At 55.5% G+C, this 16,843-nt stretch overlaps 1 protein-coding gene across 1 annotated transcript; it reads right to left on the reverse strand.

Annotated features, from left to right (window-relative positions):
* Positions 1-931: 931 nt before the first annotated feature.
* On the reverse strand, positions 932-16,041 carry SAE1 (SUMO1 activating enzyme subunit 1). Its single transcript, XM_077789139.1, has 10 exons — positions 16,008-16,041; positions 14,129-14,249; positions 12,505-12,616; positions 10,170-10,343; positions 8,635-8,777; positions 8,454-8,553; positions 5,957-6,062; positions 2,871-3,015; positions 1,246-1,315; positions 932-1,148 (listed from the first exon to the last, which is right to left on the reverse strand). The coding sequence occupies exons 2-10, from the start codon at positions 14,227-14,229 to the stop codon at positions 1,053-1,055; spliced, it is 1,047 nt and encodes a 348-aa protein (XP_077645265.1). The 5' UTR covers positions 14,230-14,249; positions 16,008-16,041; the 3' UTR covers positions 932-1,052.
* Positions 16,042-16,843: the final 802 nt, after the last annotated feature.

A 16,843-nucleotide genomic window follows, 5' to 3' on the forward strand; every position in this document is an offset into this window, starting at 1 on the left:
CCGCTCCCCAAATTTGGGGTGCCCATTGAGGAGTTCAGGACCCCCCAAACCCCCTCCCCACATTTTGGGGTGCCTCATTTCGGGGGTCCCAGGCACTCCAAACCCCCTCCCCAAATTTTGGGGTGCCCCTGGGGGGGTTCATGACACCCCAAACCCCCTCCCCAAATTTGGGGTGCCCATGGAGGACTTCAGGACCCCCAAACCCCCTCCCCAAATTTGGGGGTGACTCATTTCGGGGGTCCCAGGCACTCCAAACCCCCTCCAGGATTTGGGGTGCCCCCGGGGGGGATTCAGGACCTCCCAAACCCCCTCCCCAAATTTTGGGGTGCCCCTGGGGGGGGGTTCAGGACCCCCCAAACCCCCTCCCCAAATTTGGGGTGCCTCATTTCGGGGTTCCCAGGCACTCCAAACCCCCTCCCCAAATTTTGGGGTGCCCCTGGGGGGGGTTCAGGACACCCCAAACCCCCTCCCCAAATTTGGGGTGCCTCATTTCGGGGTTCCCAGGCACTCCAAACCCCCTCCCCGAATTTTGGGGTGCCCCTGGGGGGGTTCAGGACACCCCAAACCCCCTCCCCGAATTTTGGGGTGCCCCTGGGGGGGTTCAGGACCCCCCAAACCCGCTCCCCAAATTTGGGGTGCCTCATTTCGGGGGTCCCAGGCACTCCAAACCCCCTCCCCAAATTTTGGGGTGCCCATTGAGGAGTTCAGGACCCCCCAAACCCCCTCCCCGAATTTGGGGTGCTTCATTTCGGGGGTCCCAGGCACTCCAAACCCCCTCCAGGATTTGGGGTGCCCCCGGGGGGGATTCAGGACCTCCCAAACCCCCTCCCCAAATTTTGGGGTGCCCCTGGGGGGGGGTTCAGGACCCCCCAAACCCCCTCCCCGAATTTTGGGGTGCCCATGGAGAAGTTCAGGACCTCCCAAGCCCCCTCCCCAAATTTTGGGGTGCCTCATTTCGAGGGTCCCAGGCACTCCAAACCCCCTCCAGGATTTGGGGTGCCCCTGGGGGGGTTCAGGACCCCCCAAACCCCCTCCCCAAATTTGGGGGTGACTCATTTCGGGGGTCCCAGGCACTCCACCATGCCCTGGCCCCTGACGCCGTCGAAGAAGAAGAAATTGTTGTGGGGGGGGTCCCGCTGGGACAGAGCCTGGGGGGGACACAGGGGGGGTCAGAGGGGGGATTTGGGGACCCCCCAAAATCCCCCAGACCCCCCAAAATCCCCCCAGAATCCCCCCAGGCCGTACCTTGACCACCTCCTGGCCCAGCACGCCCCCGACCACGGCGCACACCGGCGCCATCTCCGAGAAGCAGAAGCTGGAAGGGGGAAAAAAAGGGGAAAATTGAGCAGGAAAATCCCCAAAATCGGGGGGTTCACCCCAAAAAATGGGAGGGGGGGACCGAAAAATCCCCAGGGTTCAGGTCTGAAAGGATTGGGAGGAATCACGGAGGTTTCACCCCAAAAAAGGTGCTTAAAACCCCAAAAAAGGTGCTTAAAACCCCAAAAAAACCCCAAAAAATCCCCAAAATCGGGTGGGTTCATCCCAAAAAATGGGAGGGGGGGACCGAAAAATCCCCAGGGTTCAGGTCTGAAAGGATTGGGAGGAATCACGGAGGTTTCACCCCAAAAAAGGTGCTTAAAACCCCAAAAAAGCTGCTTAAAACCCCAAAAAATTCTTAAAACCCTAAAAAAGCTGCTTAAAACCCCAAAAAAGGTTCTTAAAACCCCCAAAAAGCTGCTTAAAACCCCAAAAAAGGTGCTTAAAACCCCCAAAAAGGTGCTTAAAACCCCAAAAAAGGTGCTTAAAACCCCCCAAAAAATTCTTAAAAGCCCAAAAAAACCCCAAAAAATTCCCAAAATCGGGGGGGTTCACCCCAAAAAATGGGAGGGGGGGACCAAAAAATCCCCAGGGTTCAGGTCTGAAAGGATTGGGAGGAAACACTGAGGTTTCACCCCAAAAAAGGTGCTTAAAACCCCAAAAAAGCTGCTTAAAACCCCAAAAAAGGTTCTTAAAACCCCCAAAAAAGCTGCTAAAAACCCAAAAAAGGTTCTTAAAACCCCAAAAAAGCTGCTAAAAAACCCAAAAAAGGTTATTAAAACTCCAAAAAAGGTGCTTAAAACCCCAAAAAAGGTTCTTAAAACCCCAAAAAAGCTGCTAAAAACCCCAAAAAAGCTGCTTAAAAGCTGTGTAAGTGTCCCCTCAGCTGTCCAGGTGTGCCCTCACCTGTCCTCTCACCTGTGAAGTGTCCCCTCCCTGTCCAGGTGTCCCCTCACCTGTGGAAGGTGTCCCTGTCCCCTCAGTGTCCCCTCACCTGTTCAGGTGTCCCCTGTCCGTCACCTGTGCCCTCACCTGTGCAGGTGTCCCCTCACCTGTGGAAGGTGTCCCTGTCCCCTCACCTGTCCCTCACCTGTGCAGGTGTCCCCTCACCTGTGGAAGGTGTCCCTGTCCCTCACCTGTCCCTCACCTGTTCAGGTGTCCCCTGAGGTGTCCCCTCACCTGTGCAGGTGTCCCCTCACCTGTTCAGGTGTCCCCTCACCTGTTCAGGTGTCCCCTCAGGTGTCCCCTCACCTGTGGAAGGTGTCCCTGTCCCCTCAGGTGTCCCCTCACCTGTTCAGGTGTCCCCTCACCTGTTCAGGTGTCCCCTCGGTGTCCCCTCACCTGTTCAGGTGTCCCCTCACCTGTTCAGGTGTCCCCTCACCTGTGCAGGTGTCCCCTCACCTGTTCAGGTGTCCCCTCACCTGTTCAGGTGTCCCCTCACCTGTGCAGGTGTCCCCTCACCTGTGGAAGGTGTCCCCTGTCCCCTCAGGTGTCCCCTCACCTGTTCAGGTGTCCCCTCAGGTGTCCCCTCACCTGTGCAGGTGTCCCCTCACCTGTGGAAGGTGTCCGGCAGCAGCTGCGTCCCCACCCCCAGCGCCTCCAGCACTTCCCGGCGCAGCCGCAGGAGGCGCTGCGAGTCCTCGGCGGCGCTGCGGGGACTGGGGTCCCGCCCGGTGTCCGTGCGGAACTGTAACAACACTGCGGGACAGTGTCAGTGTCACTGTCAGTGTGACTGTGACTGTGTCAGTGTGTCACTGTCACTGTCAGTGTCACTGTGTCAGTGTCACCTCGGCGGCGCTGCGGGGACTGGGGTCCCGCCCGGTGTCCGTGCGGAACTGTAGCAACACTGCGGGACAGTGTCAGTGTGAGTGTCAGTGTCAGTGTGACTGTCAGTGTGACTGTCAGTGTGACTGTGACTGTGTCACTGTCACTGTCAGTGTCACCTCGGCGGCGCTGCGGGGACTGGGGTCCCGCCCGGTGTCCGTGCGGAACCGTAACAACACTGCGGGACAGTGTCAGTGTGACTGTCAGTGTCACTGTCAGTGTGACTGTGTCAGTGTGTCACTGTCACTGTCAGTGTGACTGTGTCAGTGTGACTGTGTCACTGTCAGTGTCACCTCGGCGGCGCTGCGGGGACTGGGGTCCCGCCCGGTGTCCGTGCGGAACTGTAGCAACACTGCGGGACAGTGTCGGTGTGACTGTCAGTGTGACTGTCAGTGTCAGTGTGACTGTGTCAGTGTGACTGTGTCAGTGTGACTGTCAGTGTGACTGTCACTGTCACTGTGTCAGTGTCACTGTCAGTGTGACTGTGTCAGTGTGACTGTCAGTGTCACTGTGTCAGTGTCACTGTCACCTCGGCGGCGCTGCGGGGACTGGGGTCCCGCCCGGTGTCCCTGTGGAACTGTAGCAACACTGCGGGGACAGTGTCAGTGTGACTGTGACTGTCAGTGTGACTGTGTCACTGTGTCAGTGTCACCTCAGCGGCGCTGCGGGGACTGGGGTCCCGCCCGGTGTCCGTGCGGAACTGTAACAACACTGCGGGGACAGTGTCAGTGTGACTGTCAGTGTGACTGTGTCAGTGTCAGTGTGACTGTCACTGTGTCACTGTCACTGTCACTGTGTCACTGTCACTCTGTCACTGTCACTGTCACTGTGTCACTGTGTCACTGTGTCACCGTGTCACTGTGACTGTGTCACCATCACCGTCACCATCACTGTGTCACTGCCATTGTCACTGTCACCGTCACCGTGTCACCGTCACCGTGTCACCGTCACCGTGTCACCGTCACTGTGTCACTGTCACTGTGTCACTGTCACTGTCATTGTCACTGTGTCACTGTCACTGTCACCGTCACTGTGTCACTGTCACTGTGTCACTGTCACTGTCATTGTCACTGTGTCACTGTCACTGTCACCGTCACTGTGTCACTGTCACTGTCACTGTCATTGTCACTGTGTCACTGTCACCGTGTCACCGTCACTGTGTCACTGTCACTGTCACTGTCACTGTCACTGTGTCACTGTGTCACTGTCACTGTGTCACTCTGTCACTGTCACTGTGTCACTGTGTCACCATCACCGTCACCATCACTGTGTCACCGTCACCGTGTCACTTTCCCTGTGTCACTGTGTCACTGTGACTGTGTCCCTGTGTCACTGTCACCGTGTCACTGTGACTGTGTCACCATCACCGTCACCATCACTGTGTCACTGTCACTGTCACCGTGTCACTGTCACTGTCACCATCACCGTCACCATCACTGTGTCACCGTCACCGTGTCACTGTCCCTGTGTCACTGTCACTGTGTCACTGTCACTGTGTCACTGTCACTGTGTCACCGTCACCGTGTCACTGTCCCTGTGTCACCGTCACCGTCACCGGGACACAGGGACAAGGACCTTGGGAACACTTTTATTTTTTTCCCCCCGAATTGTGACATTTTTCCCCCAGAAACGGCATTTTCGCCCCAGAAATTAGATTTTTTATCTTCCCAGAAATGAGATTTTTTTCCCTCAGAAATGAGATTTTTTCCCTCAGAAATAATTTTTTCCCCCAGAAATGTGATCTTTTTTCCCTCAAAAATGAGATTTTTTTCCCTCAGAAATGGGAACTTTTCCCCAAAAAATGCCATTTTTTCCCCACAGAAATGGCATTTTCTCCCCAGAAATTAGATTTTTAATTTTTTTGCAGAAATGAGATTTTTTTCTCCCAGAAATGAGACTCTTTCCTCAGAAATGAGTTTTCTCCCCATAAATGGATTTTTTTTCCCCCCAGAAATGGGATTCTTTTCCACCGGAAATGCCATTTTTTCCCCTCAGAAATAAGATTTTTTTTTTACACAGAAATGACATTTTCTCCCCAGAAAAGAGACTTTTTCTCCCAAAAATGTGGGGTTTTTTCCCCCAGAAATGGGATTTCCCCCCGCCCCCCCAGAAATAGAATTTTCTCCCCAAAAATGAGATTTTTTTTCTCCCAAAAATGAGATTTTTTTTTCCCAAAAATTAGATTTTTTTTTTCCCCAAAATGGGATTTTTTTCCCCAGAAATGAGACTTTTTTCCCAAAAATGTGACTTTTTCTCCCCAAAAATGAGATTTTTTTCTCCCAAAAATGAGATTTTTTTTTCCCAAAAATGAGATTTTTTTCCCCCAAAATGGGATTTTTTCCCCAGAAATGAGATTTTTTTTCTCCCAAAAATGTGACTTTTTCTCCCCAAAAATGAGATTTTTTCTCCCAAAAATGAGATTTTTTTCCCAAAAATGAGATTTTTCTCCCCAAAAATGAGATTTTTTTTTTCCCAAAAATGTGACTTTTTCTCCCCAAAAATGAGATTTTTTTCTCCCTAAAATGCGATTTTTTTTCCCAAAAATGCGATTTTTTTCCCCAAAAATGGGATTTTTTTCTCCCCAAAAATGAGATTTTTTTCTCCCAAAAATAAAATTTCTTTTCCCCAGAAATGAGATTTTTTTCTCCCCAGAAATGAGACTTTTTTCTTCCAAAAATGAGATGTTTTTTCCCAAAATTGAATTTTTTTTTTCCCAAAAATGAGGGGTTTTTGCTCAAAAATGGGATTTTTTCCCCCAAAATGCTATTTTTTCCCAAACCCCCGGTATTTTTGGGGAAAACCCGCGGGAACTCACCCTGGAGCAGGAAATAGTCGGGGGCCGTTTTCCGCAGCGCCGCCGCCGCCGCCTCCCCGCGCCACTGCACGGCCAGGGCCTCGCGCAGCGGGCAGAACTGCAGCCTCTTTTGGGGCAAAAAACGGAGATTTTGGGTCTTTGGGGGGGAAAAACAGCAATTCCCACAGCGGGCAGAATTGCAGCCTCTTTTGGGGCAAAAAAACGGAGATTTTGGGGCAAAAAACGGAGATTTTGGGTGTTTGGGGGGGGGAAACAGCAATTCCCACAGTGGGCAGAACTGCAGACTCTTTTGGGGCAAAAAACGGAGATTTTGGGGCAAAAAAACGGGGATTTTGGGTGTTTGGGGATGGAAAAACAGCAATTCCCACAGCGGGCAGAACTGCAGACTCTTTTGGGGCAAAAAAACGGGATTTTGGGGCAAAAAAATGGAGATTTTGGGTCTTTGGGGGGGAAAAACAGCAATTACCACAGCGGGCAGAACTGCAGCCTCTTTTGGGGCAAAAAACAGGGATTTTGGGTGTTTGGGAGGGAAAAACAGCAATTCCCACAGCGGGCAGAACTGCAGCCTCTTTTGGGGCAAAAAACTGAGATTTTGGGGCAAAAAAAGGGGATTTTGGGTGTGGGGGGAAAAGAAAAACTCAATGAGCCTGGTAGAATTCCAGGAGATGGGATTTTGGGGCAAAAAAATGGGATTTTGGGTGTTTGGGGGGGGAAAAACAGTAATTCCCACAGCGGGCAGAACTGCAGCCTCTTTTGGGGCAAAAAAACGGGATTTTGGGTCTTTTGGGGGGGAAAAACAGCAATTCCCACAGCGGGCAGAACTGCAGCCTCTTTTGGGGCAAAAAAATGAGATTTTGGGTGTGGAGAAAAATGGAAACTCCCAATTTCAGGGAATAGGAATTCTCCCGATTTCAGGGAACAGGAATTGGGAATTCTCCCGATTTCAGGGAACAGGAATTGGGAATTCTCCCGATTTCAGGATTTAGGGAATTGGGAATTCTCCCGATTTCAGGGAACAGGAATTGGGAATTCTCCCGATTTCAGGATTTAGGGAATTGGGAATTCTCCCGATTTCAGGGAACAGGAATTGGGAATTCTCCCGATTTCAGGGTTTAGGGAATTGGGAATTCTCCCGATTTCAGGGAACAGGAATTGGGAATTCTCCCGATTTCAGGATTTAGGGAATTGGGAATTCTCCCGATTTCAGGGAACAGGAATTGGGAATTCTCCCGATTTCAGGGAACAGGAATTGGGAATTCTCCCGATTTCAGGGAACAGGAATCGGGAATTCTCCCGATTTCAGGGAACAGGAATTGGGAATTCTCCCGATTTCAGGGTTTAGGGAATTGGGAATTCTCCCGATTTCAGGGAACAGGAATTGGGAATTCTCCCGATTTCTGGGTTTAGGGAATTGGGAATTCTCCCGATTTCAGGGAACAGGAATTGGGAATTCTCCCGATTTCAGGGAACAGGAATTGGGAATTCTCCGGGACAAAGCCCGGCCCAGCCCCATTCCAGGGCTCTGGAATCCCAAAAATGGATCCCCAGGAATTCCCCCGGGATCAGCAGCTGCTCCTGGTGGCATCTGGGGACATTCCCAGGGAACATTCCCAAGATTTTGGGATCTATCCCAGGGTTTTTGGGTCTATCCCAGGATTTTGGGGTCTAGCCCAGGATTTTGGGCTTTATCCCAGGGTTTTTGGGGTTTATACCAGATTTTATCCCAGGATTTTGGGGTCTATCCCAGAGTTTTTGGGGTTTATACCAGATTTTATCCCAGGATTTTGGGGTCTATCCCGGGATTTTGGGGTTTATCTCAGGATTTTGGAATCTATCCCAGGATTTTGGGGTTTATCCCGGGATTTTGGGGTCTATCCAAGGATTTTGGGGTTTATCCCGGGATTTTTGGGTCCATCCCAGGATTTTGGGGTCTATCCCAGGGTTTTTGGGGTCCATCCCAGGATTTGGATTTTGGGGTCACGTCCCCACTGACCTTTTTGACCATGGTGGTCTCGGCCGGCTCCAGCCGGGCCCGTTTGGGGTGTGATTTTGGGGTCTATCCCAGGATTTTGGGGTCTATCCCAGAGTTTTTGGGGTCCATCCTAGGATTTTGGGGTCTATCCCGGGATTTTGGGGTCTATCCCAGATTTTATCCCAGGATTTTGGGGTTTATCCCAGAATTTTTGGAATCTATCCAAGGATTTTGGGGTTTATCCCAGGATTTTGGGGTTTATCCCAGGATTTTGGAATCTATCCCAGGATTTTGGGGTCTATCCCCGGATTCTGGGGTCCATCCCAGGATTTGGATTTTTGGGGTCACGTCCCCACTGACCTTTTTGACCATGGTGGTCTCGGCCGGCTCCAGCCGGGCCCGTTTGGGGTGTGATTTTGGGGTTTATCCCAGAATTTTTGGAATCTATCCCAGGATTTTGGGGTTTATCCCAGGATTTTTGGGTCCATCCCAGGATTTGGATTTTGGGGTCACGTCCCCACTGACCTTTTTGACCATGGTGGTCTCGGCCGGCTCCAGCCGGGCCCGTTTGGCCTCGGGTCCATCCTCCACCCCCGTGCTCACCTTGGCCACCTTGGGCTTCTCCCTGAGGACGGAAAACGCCGGGAATTCCAGCAGGAGCACCCCAAAATCCCGGGATTTCGGGGGGTCCTGCCCCAAAACTCACTCCACGAACTCGTGCTCGCCCAGGTCAGCGAACATGTAGCCGTGGTAGCCGAACACGTCGCCGGTGAAGAACTTGATGCCGTTTTTGTGGCAGATCTGGTTGATCCTCACCATGGATTCCCGGGAGCAGCAGGTGAGGCACACCTGGAGGGGAAATTTGGGGTGTCAGCCCCGGATTTCGGGGGGTTTCACGGGGGAAAAGCCGAAATGGGGCAGGGGGAAGAGTGGGATGGGGTTGGGTGGTTTGATGTTTTGGGATAGAAGGGGATTTTACCCCAAAATGGAGGGATTCTATCCCAAAATGGGGGATTCCATCCCAAAATTGGGTGATTCTAGCCCAGAACGGGGTAGTTTTACACCAAAACGGGGGGAATCCACCTCAAAATGGGGGATTCTACCCCAAAATCGGGGGAATTCCATCTCAAAATGGGATGATTCTACCTCAAAATGGGGAGATTTTACTCCAAAATGAGAGATTCCACCCTAAAATGGGGGGATTCTATTCCAAAATGGGGGATTCCACATCAGAATGGGGGATTCTACCCCAAAATGGTTGATTTCACCTCAAAATGGGGGATTCTACCTCAAAATGGGGGATTCTACCTCAAAAACGGTGATTCTACCTCAAAACGGGTGATTCTATCCCAAAATGAGGGATTCCACATCGGAATGGGGGATTCTACCCCAAAATGGTTGATTTCACCTCAAAATGGGGGATTCTACCCCAAAACGGGTGATTCTACCTCAAAACGGGTGATTCTATCCCAAAATGAGGGATTCCACATCGGAATGGGGGATTCTACCCCAAAATGGTTGATTTCACCTCAAAACGGGTGATTCTACCTCAAAAAGGGGGATTCTATCCCAAAATGGGGGATTTGTATTCTAAAATGGGGGGATTCTACCTTAAAGTGGGGTGATTCTACCCCAAAATGGGGGGATTCTACCCCAAAATCCCCCCAAACCCGTGCCAATCCCCCCCAAACCCGTGCCAATCCCCTCAAACCCGTGCCAATCCCCCCAAACCCATGCCAATCCCCTCAAACCCGTGCCAATCCCCCAAACCCGTGCCAATCCCCTCAAACCCGTGCCAATCCCCCAAACCCGTGCCAACCCCACCCAAACCCGTGCCAATCCCCCCAAACCCGTGCCAATCCCCCCAAACCTGTGCCAACCCCACCCAAACCCGTGCCAATCCCCCCAAACCCGTGCCAATCCCCCCAAACCCATGCCAAATCCCGCCAAACCCGTGCCAATCCCCCCAAACCCGTGCCAATCCCCCCAAACCCGTGCCAACCCCACCCAAACCCGTGCCAAATCCCCCCAAACCCATAAAAATCCCTCCCAAACCCACCCAAACCCCTGACAATCCCCCCAAACCCGTGCCAATCCCCTCAAACCCGTGCCAACCCCACCCAAACCCGTGCCAATCCCCCCAAACCCGTGCCAATCCCCCCAAACCCGTGCCAATCCCCCCAAACCCGTGCCAATCCCCCCCAAACCACCCCCCAAAATGGGGGGCAGCCCCGCGGGCACCGCGTCGAACTGGGTGAAGAACTCGTGGGGTTTGCTCTCCACGCTCTCGGCGTCCGCCTTGACCTCCACCATGGGGTTGAGGCTCTGCGCCCGCTCCAGCGAGGCCTCGGCGCGATTCCGGCCCAGCGAGCCCGCCGGGATCAGGAACTGCGCCCGGCTGTCCTCGGGACACACCTGGAATGGGAATTCCCAGAGTTTGGGGATCAGGAACTGCGCCCGGCTGTCCTCGGGACACACCTGGAACGGGAATTCCCAGATTTTGGGGAGTGGGAACGGGAATTCCCAGAGTTTGGGGAGCAGGAACTGAGCCCGGCTGTCCTCGGGACACACCTGCAACGGGAATTCCCAGAGTTTGGGGAGTGGGAACGGGAATTCCCAGAGTTTGGGGAGAGGGAACGGGAATTCCCAGAATTTGGGGATCAGGAACTGCGCCCGGCTGTCCTCGGGGCACACCTGGAATGGGAATTCCCAGAGTTTGGGGAGTGGGAACGGGAATTCCCAGAGTTTGGGGAGCAAAAACCCCGCCGGGATCAGGAACTGCGCCCGGCTGTCCTCGGGACACACCTGGAACGGGAATTCCCAGAGTTTGGGGAGCAGGAATGGGAATTCCCAGAATTTGGGGATCAGGAACTGCGCCCGGCTGTCCTCGGGACACACCTGGAATGGGAATTCCCAGAGTTTGGGGAGCAGGAATGGGAATTCCCAGAGTTTGGGGATCAGGAACTGAGCCCGGCTGTCCTCGGGACACACCTGGAATGGGAATTCCCAGAGTTTGGGGAGTGGGAACGGGAATTCCCAGAGTTTGGGGAGAGGGAACGGGAATTCCCAGAATTTGGGGATCAGGAACTGCGCCCGGCTGTCCTCGGGGCACACCTGGAATGGGAATTCCCAGAGTTTGGGGAGTGGGAACGGGAATTCCCAGAGTTTGGGGATCATGAACTGAGCCCGGCTGTCCTCGGGACACACCTGGAACGGGAATTCCCACATTTTGGGGAGCAGGAACAGGAATTCCCAGATTTTGGCGTTGTTTGTGCGGGGAGAAAACCCAGGTGTGGACAGGATGAAAGTCCCAAATTTTGGGAGAAAAAGCCAGGGATGAAGGCAATGCAATTCCATGTCTTGGGGGTGTTCCTGAGGGATGGAGGTGATGAAATTCCCACATTTTGTGGATGTTTGTGACAGGGAAAAACCCAAGGATGGAAATAATGAAATTTCCAAATTTTGGGAGAAAAAGCCACGGATGAAGGCAATGAAATTCTCACGTTTTGGGGGTTTTCCTGAGAGATGGAGCTGATGAAATTCCCACATTTTGGGGGAAAACCCCAGGGATGGAGATGATGAAATTCCCACATTTTGGGGGAAAACCCCAGGGATGGAAGTGATGAAATTCCCACATTTTGGGGGAAAACCCCAGGGATGGAAGTGATGAAATTCCCAGATTTCGGGGCTGTTCCCAAGGGAGAAAACCCCATCAGACGGAGAGGATGAAATTCCCACATTTTGGGGATGTTTGTGAGGGGGGAAACCTCCTGAATGGAGGCGATGAAATCCCCAGATTTTGGGAGAAAACTCCATGGATGGAGATGATGAAATTCCCAGATTTTGGGGATGTTCCTGAGGGAGAAAACCCCATGGATGGAGATGATGAAATTCCAAGATTTTGGGGCTCCTCCAGGTGTGTGCCCAGGTGTGCCCTCACCTGTTGGTGGTCCAGCAGGGTGAGGCCCCTGACCCCGGCCAGAACGAGGCTGTGCCCAGGTGTGCCCAGGTGTGTCCCCAGGTGTGTCCAGGTGTCCCCAGGTGTGTCCCCAGGTGTGTCCCCAGGTGTGTCCAGGTGTCCCCAGGTGTGTCCCCAGGTGTGCCCCGACCTGTTGGTGGTCCAGCAGGGTGAGGCCCCTGACCCCGGCCAGGATGAGGCTGTGTCCAGGTGTGTCCAGGTGTGCCCAGGTGTGTTCCCAGGTGTGTTCCCTCCCCCCAGGTGTCCCCAGGTGTGTGCCCTCACCTGTTGGTGGTCCAGCAGGGTGAGGCCCCTGACCCCGGCCAGGACGAGGCTGTGCCCAGGTGTGCCCCCAGGTGTGTTCCCTCCCCCAGGTGTGTCCCCAGGTGTGTCCCCAGGTGTGTTCCCTCCCCCCAGGTGTGTCCCCAGGTGTGCCCAGGTGTGCCCCCAGGTGTGTTCCCTTCCCCCAGGTGTGTCCCCAGGTGTGCCCTCACCTGTTGGTGGTCCAGCAGGGTGAGGCCCCTGACCCCGGCCAGGATGAGGCTGTGTCCAGGTGTCCCCAGGTGTGTTCCCTCCCCCCAGGTGTGCCCAGGTGTGTGCCCCCAGGTGTGCCCTCACCTGTTGGTGGTCCAGCAGGGTGAGGCCCCTGACCCCGGCCAGGATCAGGTTTTTGGCCACCTCGGCCCCCAGCCCGCGCAGCCCCACCAGCAGCACCCGCGACGCCCGCAGCCTGTGGGGACATCCGGGAAAAGTCGGATTTACCCTCGGGATCGACCCCAAAGAACGGCAGCGGGAACCCAGAACCCGACAGAGGCACCCCCAGACCCCACCGGGACCCCCGAGACCAAAGAGGCACCCCCAGACCCCACCGGGACCCCCGAGACCAAAGAGGGACCCCCAGACCAAAGAGGGACCCCCAGACCCCACCGGGACCCCCGAGACCAAAGAGGGACCCCCAGATCCCACCGGGACCCCCGAGACCAAAGAGGGACCCCCAGACCCCACCGGGACCCCCGAGACCAAAGAAGGACCCCCAGACCCCTACAGAGACCCCCAGACCCCTACAGGGACCCCCAGACCCCTACAGGGACCCCCAGACCCCCACAGGGACCCCCAAGCTCCTATAGAAACCCCCCAGATCCCTACAGGGACCCCCAGACCCCTAAAGGAACCCCCCCAGACCCCCACAGGGACCCTCAGACCCCTACAGGGACCCCAAGCTCCTACAGAAACCTCCCAGACCCCTACAGGGACCCCCCCAAACTCCTATAGGAACCACCCAGTCCCCCATAGGAACCACCCAGACCCCTACAGGGACCCCCAAACTCCTATAGGAACCACCCAGACCCCTACAGGGACCCCCCCAAACTCCTATAGGAACCACCCAGACCCCCATGGGAACCACCCAGACCCCTACAGGGACCCCCCCAACCCCTATAGGAACCCCCCAGACCCCTACAGGAACCCCCAGACCCCTACAGGGACCCCCCAGACCCCTACAGGGACCCCCCAGACCCCTATAGGAACCCCCCAGACCCCTACAGGGACCCCCCCAAACTCCTATAGGAACCACCCAGACCCCCATAGGAACCACCCAGACCCCTACAGGGACCCCCCAGCTCCTATAAGAACCCCCCAGACCCCTACAGGGATCCCCAAGCTCCTATAGGAACCCCCCAGACCCCCATAGGAGCCACCCAGACCCCTATAGGGACCCCCAGACCCCTAAAGGAACCCCCCCAGACCCCTAGAGGGACCCCCCCAGCTCCTATAGGAACCTCCCAGACCCCTACAGGGACCCCCAAACCCCTACAGGGACCCCCAAGCTCCTATAGGAACCTCCCAGACTCCTACAGGGACCCCCAAGCTCCTATAGGAACCCCCCAGACCCCTACAGGAACCCCCCAGACCCCTACAGGGACCCCCAGACCCCTACAGGGACCCCCCCAACCCCTATAGGAACCCCCCAGACCCCCATAGGAACCACCCAGACCCCTACAGGGACCCCCCAGACCCCTATAGGAACCTCCCATAACCCTACAGGAACCCCCAGACCCCTACAGGGACCCCCCCAACCCCTACAGGAACCCCCCAGACCCCCCCAAGGACCCCCAAGAGCCCCTATAGAGCCCTCTCAGGGCTCCTATAGAGCTCCTATAATTCCTGCAAGGCTCTTACCCCTCCCACAGCACCCCCCAAAGCCCAAACAGGGACCCCCCAGGACCCCCCCAGCCCCACGGACCGTTTCTGGGCCTCGAGCCCCCAGAGGCGGATCTGGCGGTCGTACTGAGCCGCCTCCTCCTCGCTGATGCCGCCGGCGCTGGACTCGTCCTTCTCCACCATCGCCGCGGCCCCGAGAACCTCTGAGGGTCCCACAGAGCCCCTCAGGATCCCCAAAAACCCCTCAGGATCCCCAAAAACCCCTCAGGATCCACAAAAACCCTCTGGGAGTCCCACAGAGCCCCTCAGGATCCTAAATCCCCTCTGAGGGTCCCACAGAGCCCCTCAGGATCCCCAAAAACCCCTCAGGATCCCCAAAAACCCTCTGGGAGTCCCACAGAGCCCCTCAGGATCCCCAAAAACCCCTCAGGATCCCCAAAAACCCTCTGAGGGTCCCACAGAGCCACTCAGGATCCCCAAAAACCCTCTGGGAGTCCCACAAAGCCCCTCAGGATCCCCAAAAACCCTCTGGGAGTCCCACAGAGCCCCTCAGGATCCCCAAAAACCCCTCAGGATCCCCAAAAACCCTCTGAGGGTCCCACAGAGCCACTCAGGATCCTAAATCCCCTCTGAGGGTCCCACAGAGTCCCTCAGGATCCCCAAAAACCCCTCAGGATCCCCAAAAACCCTCTGAGGGTCCCACAGAGCCCCTCAGGATCCCCAAAAACCCTCTGAGGGTCACACAGAGCCCATCAGGATCCCCAAAAACCCCTCAGGATCCCCAAAAACCCTCTGAGGGTCCCACAGAGTCCCTCAGGATCCCAAAAAACCCCTCAGGATCCCCAAAAACCCTCTGAGAGTCCCACAGAGCCCCTCAGGATCCCCAAAAACCCTCTGAGGATCCCACAGAGCCCCTCAGGATCCCCAAAAACCCCTCAGGATCCCCAAAAACCCCTCAGGATCCCCAAAAACCCTCTGAGGGTCCCACAGAGCCTCTCAGGATCCCCAAAAACCCTCTGAGAGTCCCACAGAGCCCCTCAGGATCCCCAAAAACCCCTTAGGATCCCCAAAAACCCTCTGAGGGTCCCACAGAGCCCCTCAGGATCCTAAATCCCCTCTGAGGGTCCCACAGAGTCCCTCAGGATCCCCAAAAACCCCTCAGGATCCCCAAAAACCCCTCAGGATCCCCAAAAACCCTCTGAGGGTCCCACAGAGCCCCTCAGGATCCCCAAAAACCCCTCAGGATCCCCAAAAACCCTCTGAGGGTCCCACAGAGCCCCTCAGGATCCCCAAAAACCCTCTGGGAGTCCCACAGAGCCCCTCAGGATCCCCAAAAACCCCTCAGGATCCCCAAAAACCCTCTGAGGGTCCCACAGAGCCCCTCAGGATCCCCAAAAACCCCTCAGGATCCCCAAAAACCCACTGAGGGTCCCACAGAGCCCCTCAGGATCCCCAAAAACCCCTCAGGATCCCCAAAAACCCTCTGAGGGTCCCACAGAGCCCCTCAGGATCCCCAAAAACCCCCAGCCCCCTCACGAACCCCAAACCCCCACACAAACCCCAAACCCCCCAAACCCCCTCACGAACCCCAAACCCCTCAAACCCCCTCACGGACCCCAAACCCCCACACGAACCCCAAACCCCTCAAAGCCCCTCACGAACCCCAAACCCCTCAAACCCCTCACAAACCCCAAACCCCCACACAAACCCCAAACCCCTCAAAGCCCCACACAAACCCCAAACCCCCCAAACCCCCTCACAAACCCCAAACCCCCACACAAACCCCAAACCCCTCAAACCCCCACACAAACCCCAAACCCCCTCACGAACCCCAAACCCCCCAAACCCCCACACAAACCCCAAACCCCCCAAAGCCCCTCACGAACCCCAAACCCCCTCACAAACCCCAAACCCCTCAAACCCCCACACAAACCCCAAACCCCCCAAACCCCCACACAAACCCCAGACCCCTCACGGCCCCTCACGGAACTCACAGCGCCCCCTGGCGGCCCGCGCAACCCTCCGCCGCCGCTCCACATCCCGCCGGCCGGGGGTGGGACACACGCACCGAATCCTCTCCCGCTACCCGCGGCCCCTCAGGAGAAAATAACACCCAGCTGTTTCTTAATGCCGTTATTTAACCGCGGTGTGACGGCGCGAGGCCGCGGTCACGGATTTTAGAGGGAACAATCCGCGTGCTACAAGCCGTGTTGTCCCCCCCTCCTTTCCACGCTGAGATGGACTCGTCCTCCTCCCATGGCGGCCGTTCCCGCCACCCCCCGTGCGCTTCGTCCATCTCCGGCAGCCTCGTCGGGAACCTTCGGAAACGTTCCGAGCGCGCCTTCGGCAACCTCCGGAAATCTTCGGAGCGAGCCGGAGAACTTCGGCAGGTTTCGGAGCACTCCGCGGAAATGCCGCCATTGCCTCATCCCCAAGAAACGGAGCGGCCAAACCCGTGCAAAAATCCCGTCCATAATTAAAGAAATCGGGGCTTTTGGGGGTTGTGTTCTACGAGTTTTATAAAATCGATGTTGTGTCTTTTTCCCAAGTTATAAGCAAAGCCCTAACTCTCTTCCCGCTCCTCTCACCTTGCACGGATTTTCCTGTAAATTCTCGGCATTTAGGGTGTTTGGGTGGTTTTGGTTTTTTTTTGCTGAGCGACGTTTGGATGTGGAGAAACATCCCGTGACCAGCGGAATTTCCCTGTCCTGATCCGAACTCCCAAGTGGGAAGAGGATTTTGGGGCGACATCGAGTCCAATCATCAACCGGCACCGCGGATTTGGGAGGGATTTTGG

The sequence above is a fragment of the Lonchura striata genome, chromosome 31 (genome assembly GCF_046129695.1).
Source record: "Lonchura striata isolate bLonStr1 chromosome 31, bLonStr1.mat, whole genome shotgun sequence".
NCBI classification, from domain to species: Eukaryota; Metazoa; Chordata; class Aves; order Passeriformes; family Estrildidae; genus Lonchura; species Lonchura striata.

Excerpts from the sequence above, each read along its gene's own strand:
- SAE1 (XM_077789139.1), bottom strand. The coding sequence starts at position 14,229 with ATGGTGGAGAAGGACGAGTCCAGCGCCGGCGGCATCAGCGAGGAGGAG. Across the intron at positions 3,016-5,956 it reads CGACTATTTCCTGCTCCAGG|TGTTGTTACAGTTCCGCACG; the intron begins GTGAGTTCCCGC and ends ACTGTCCCGCAG. Across the intron at positions 1,316-2,870 it reads CTGCCGGACACCTTCCACAG|CTTCTGCTTCTCGGAGATGG; the intron begins GTGAGGGGACAC and ends TCCCCCTTCCAG.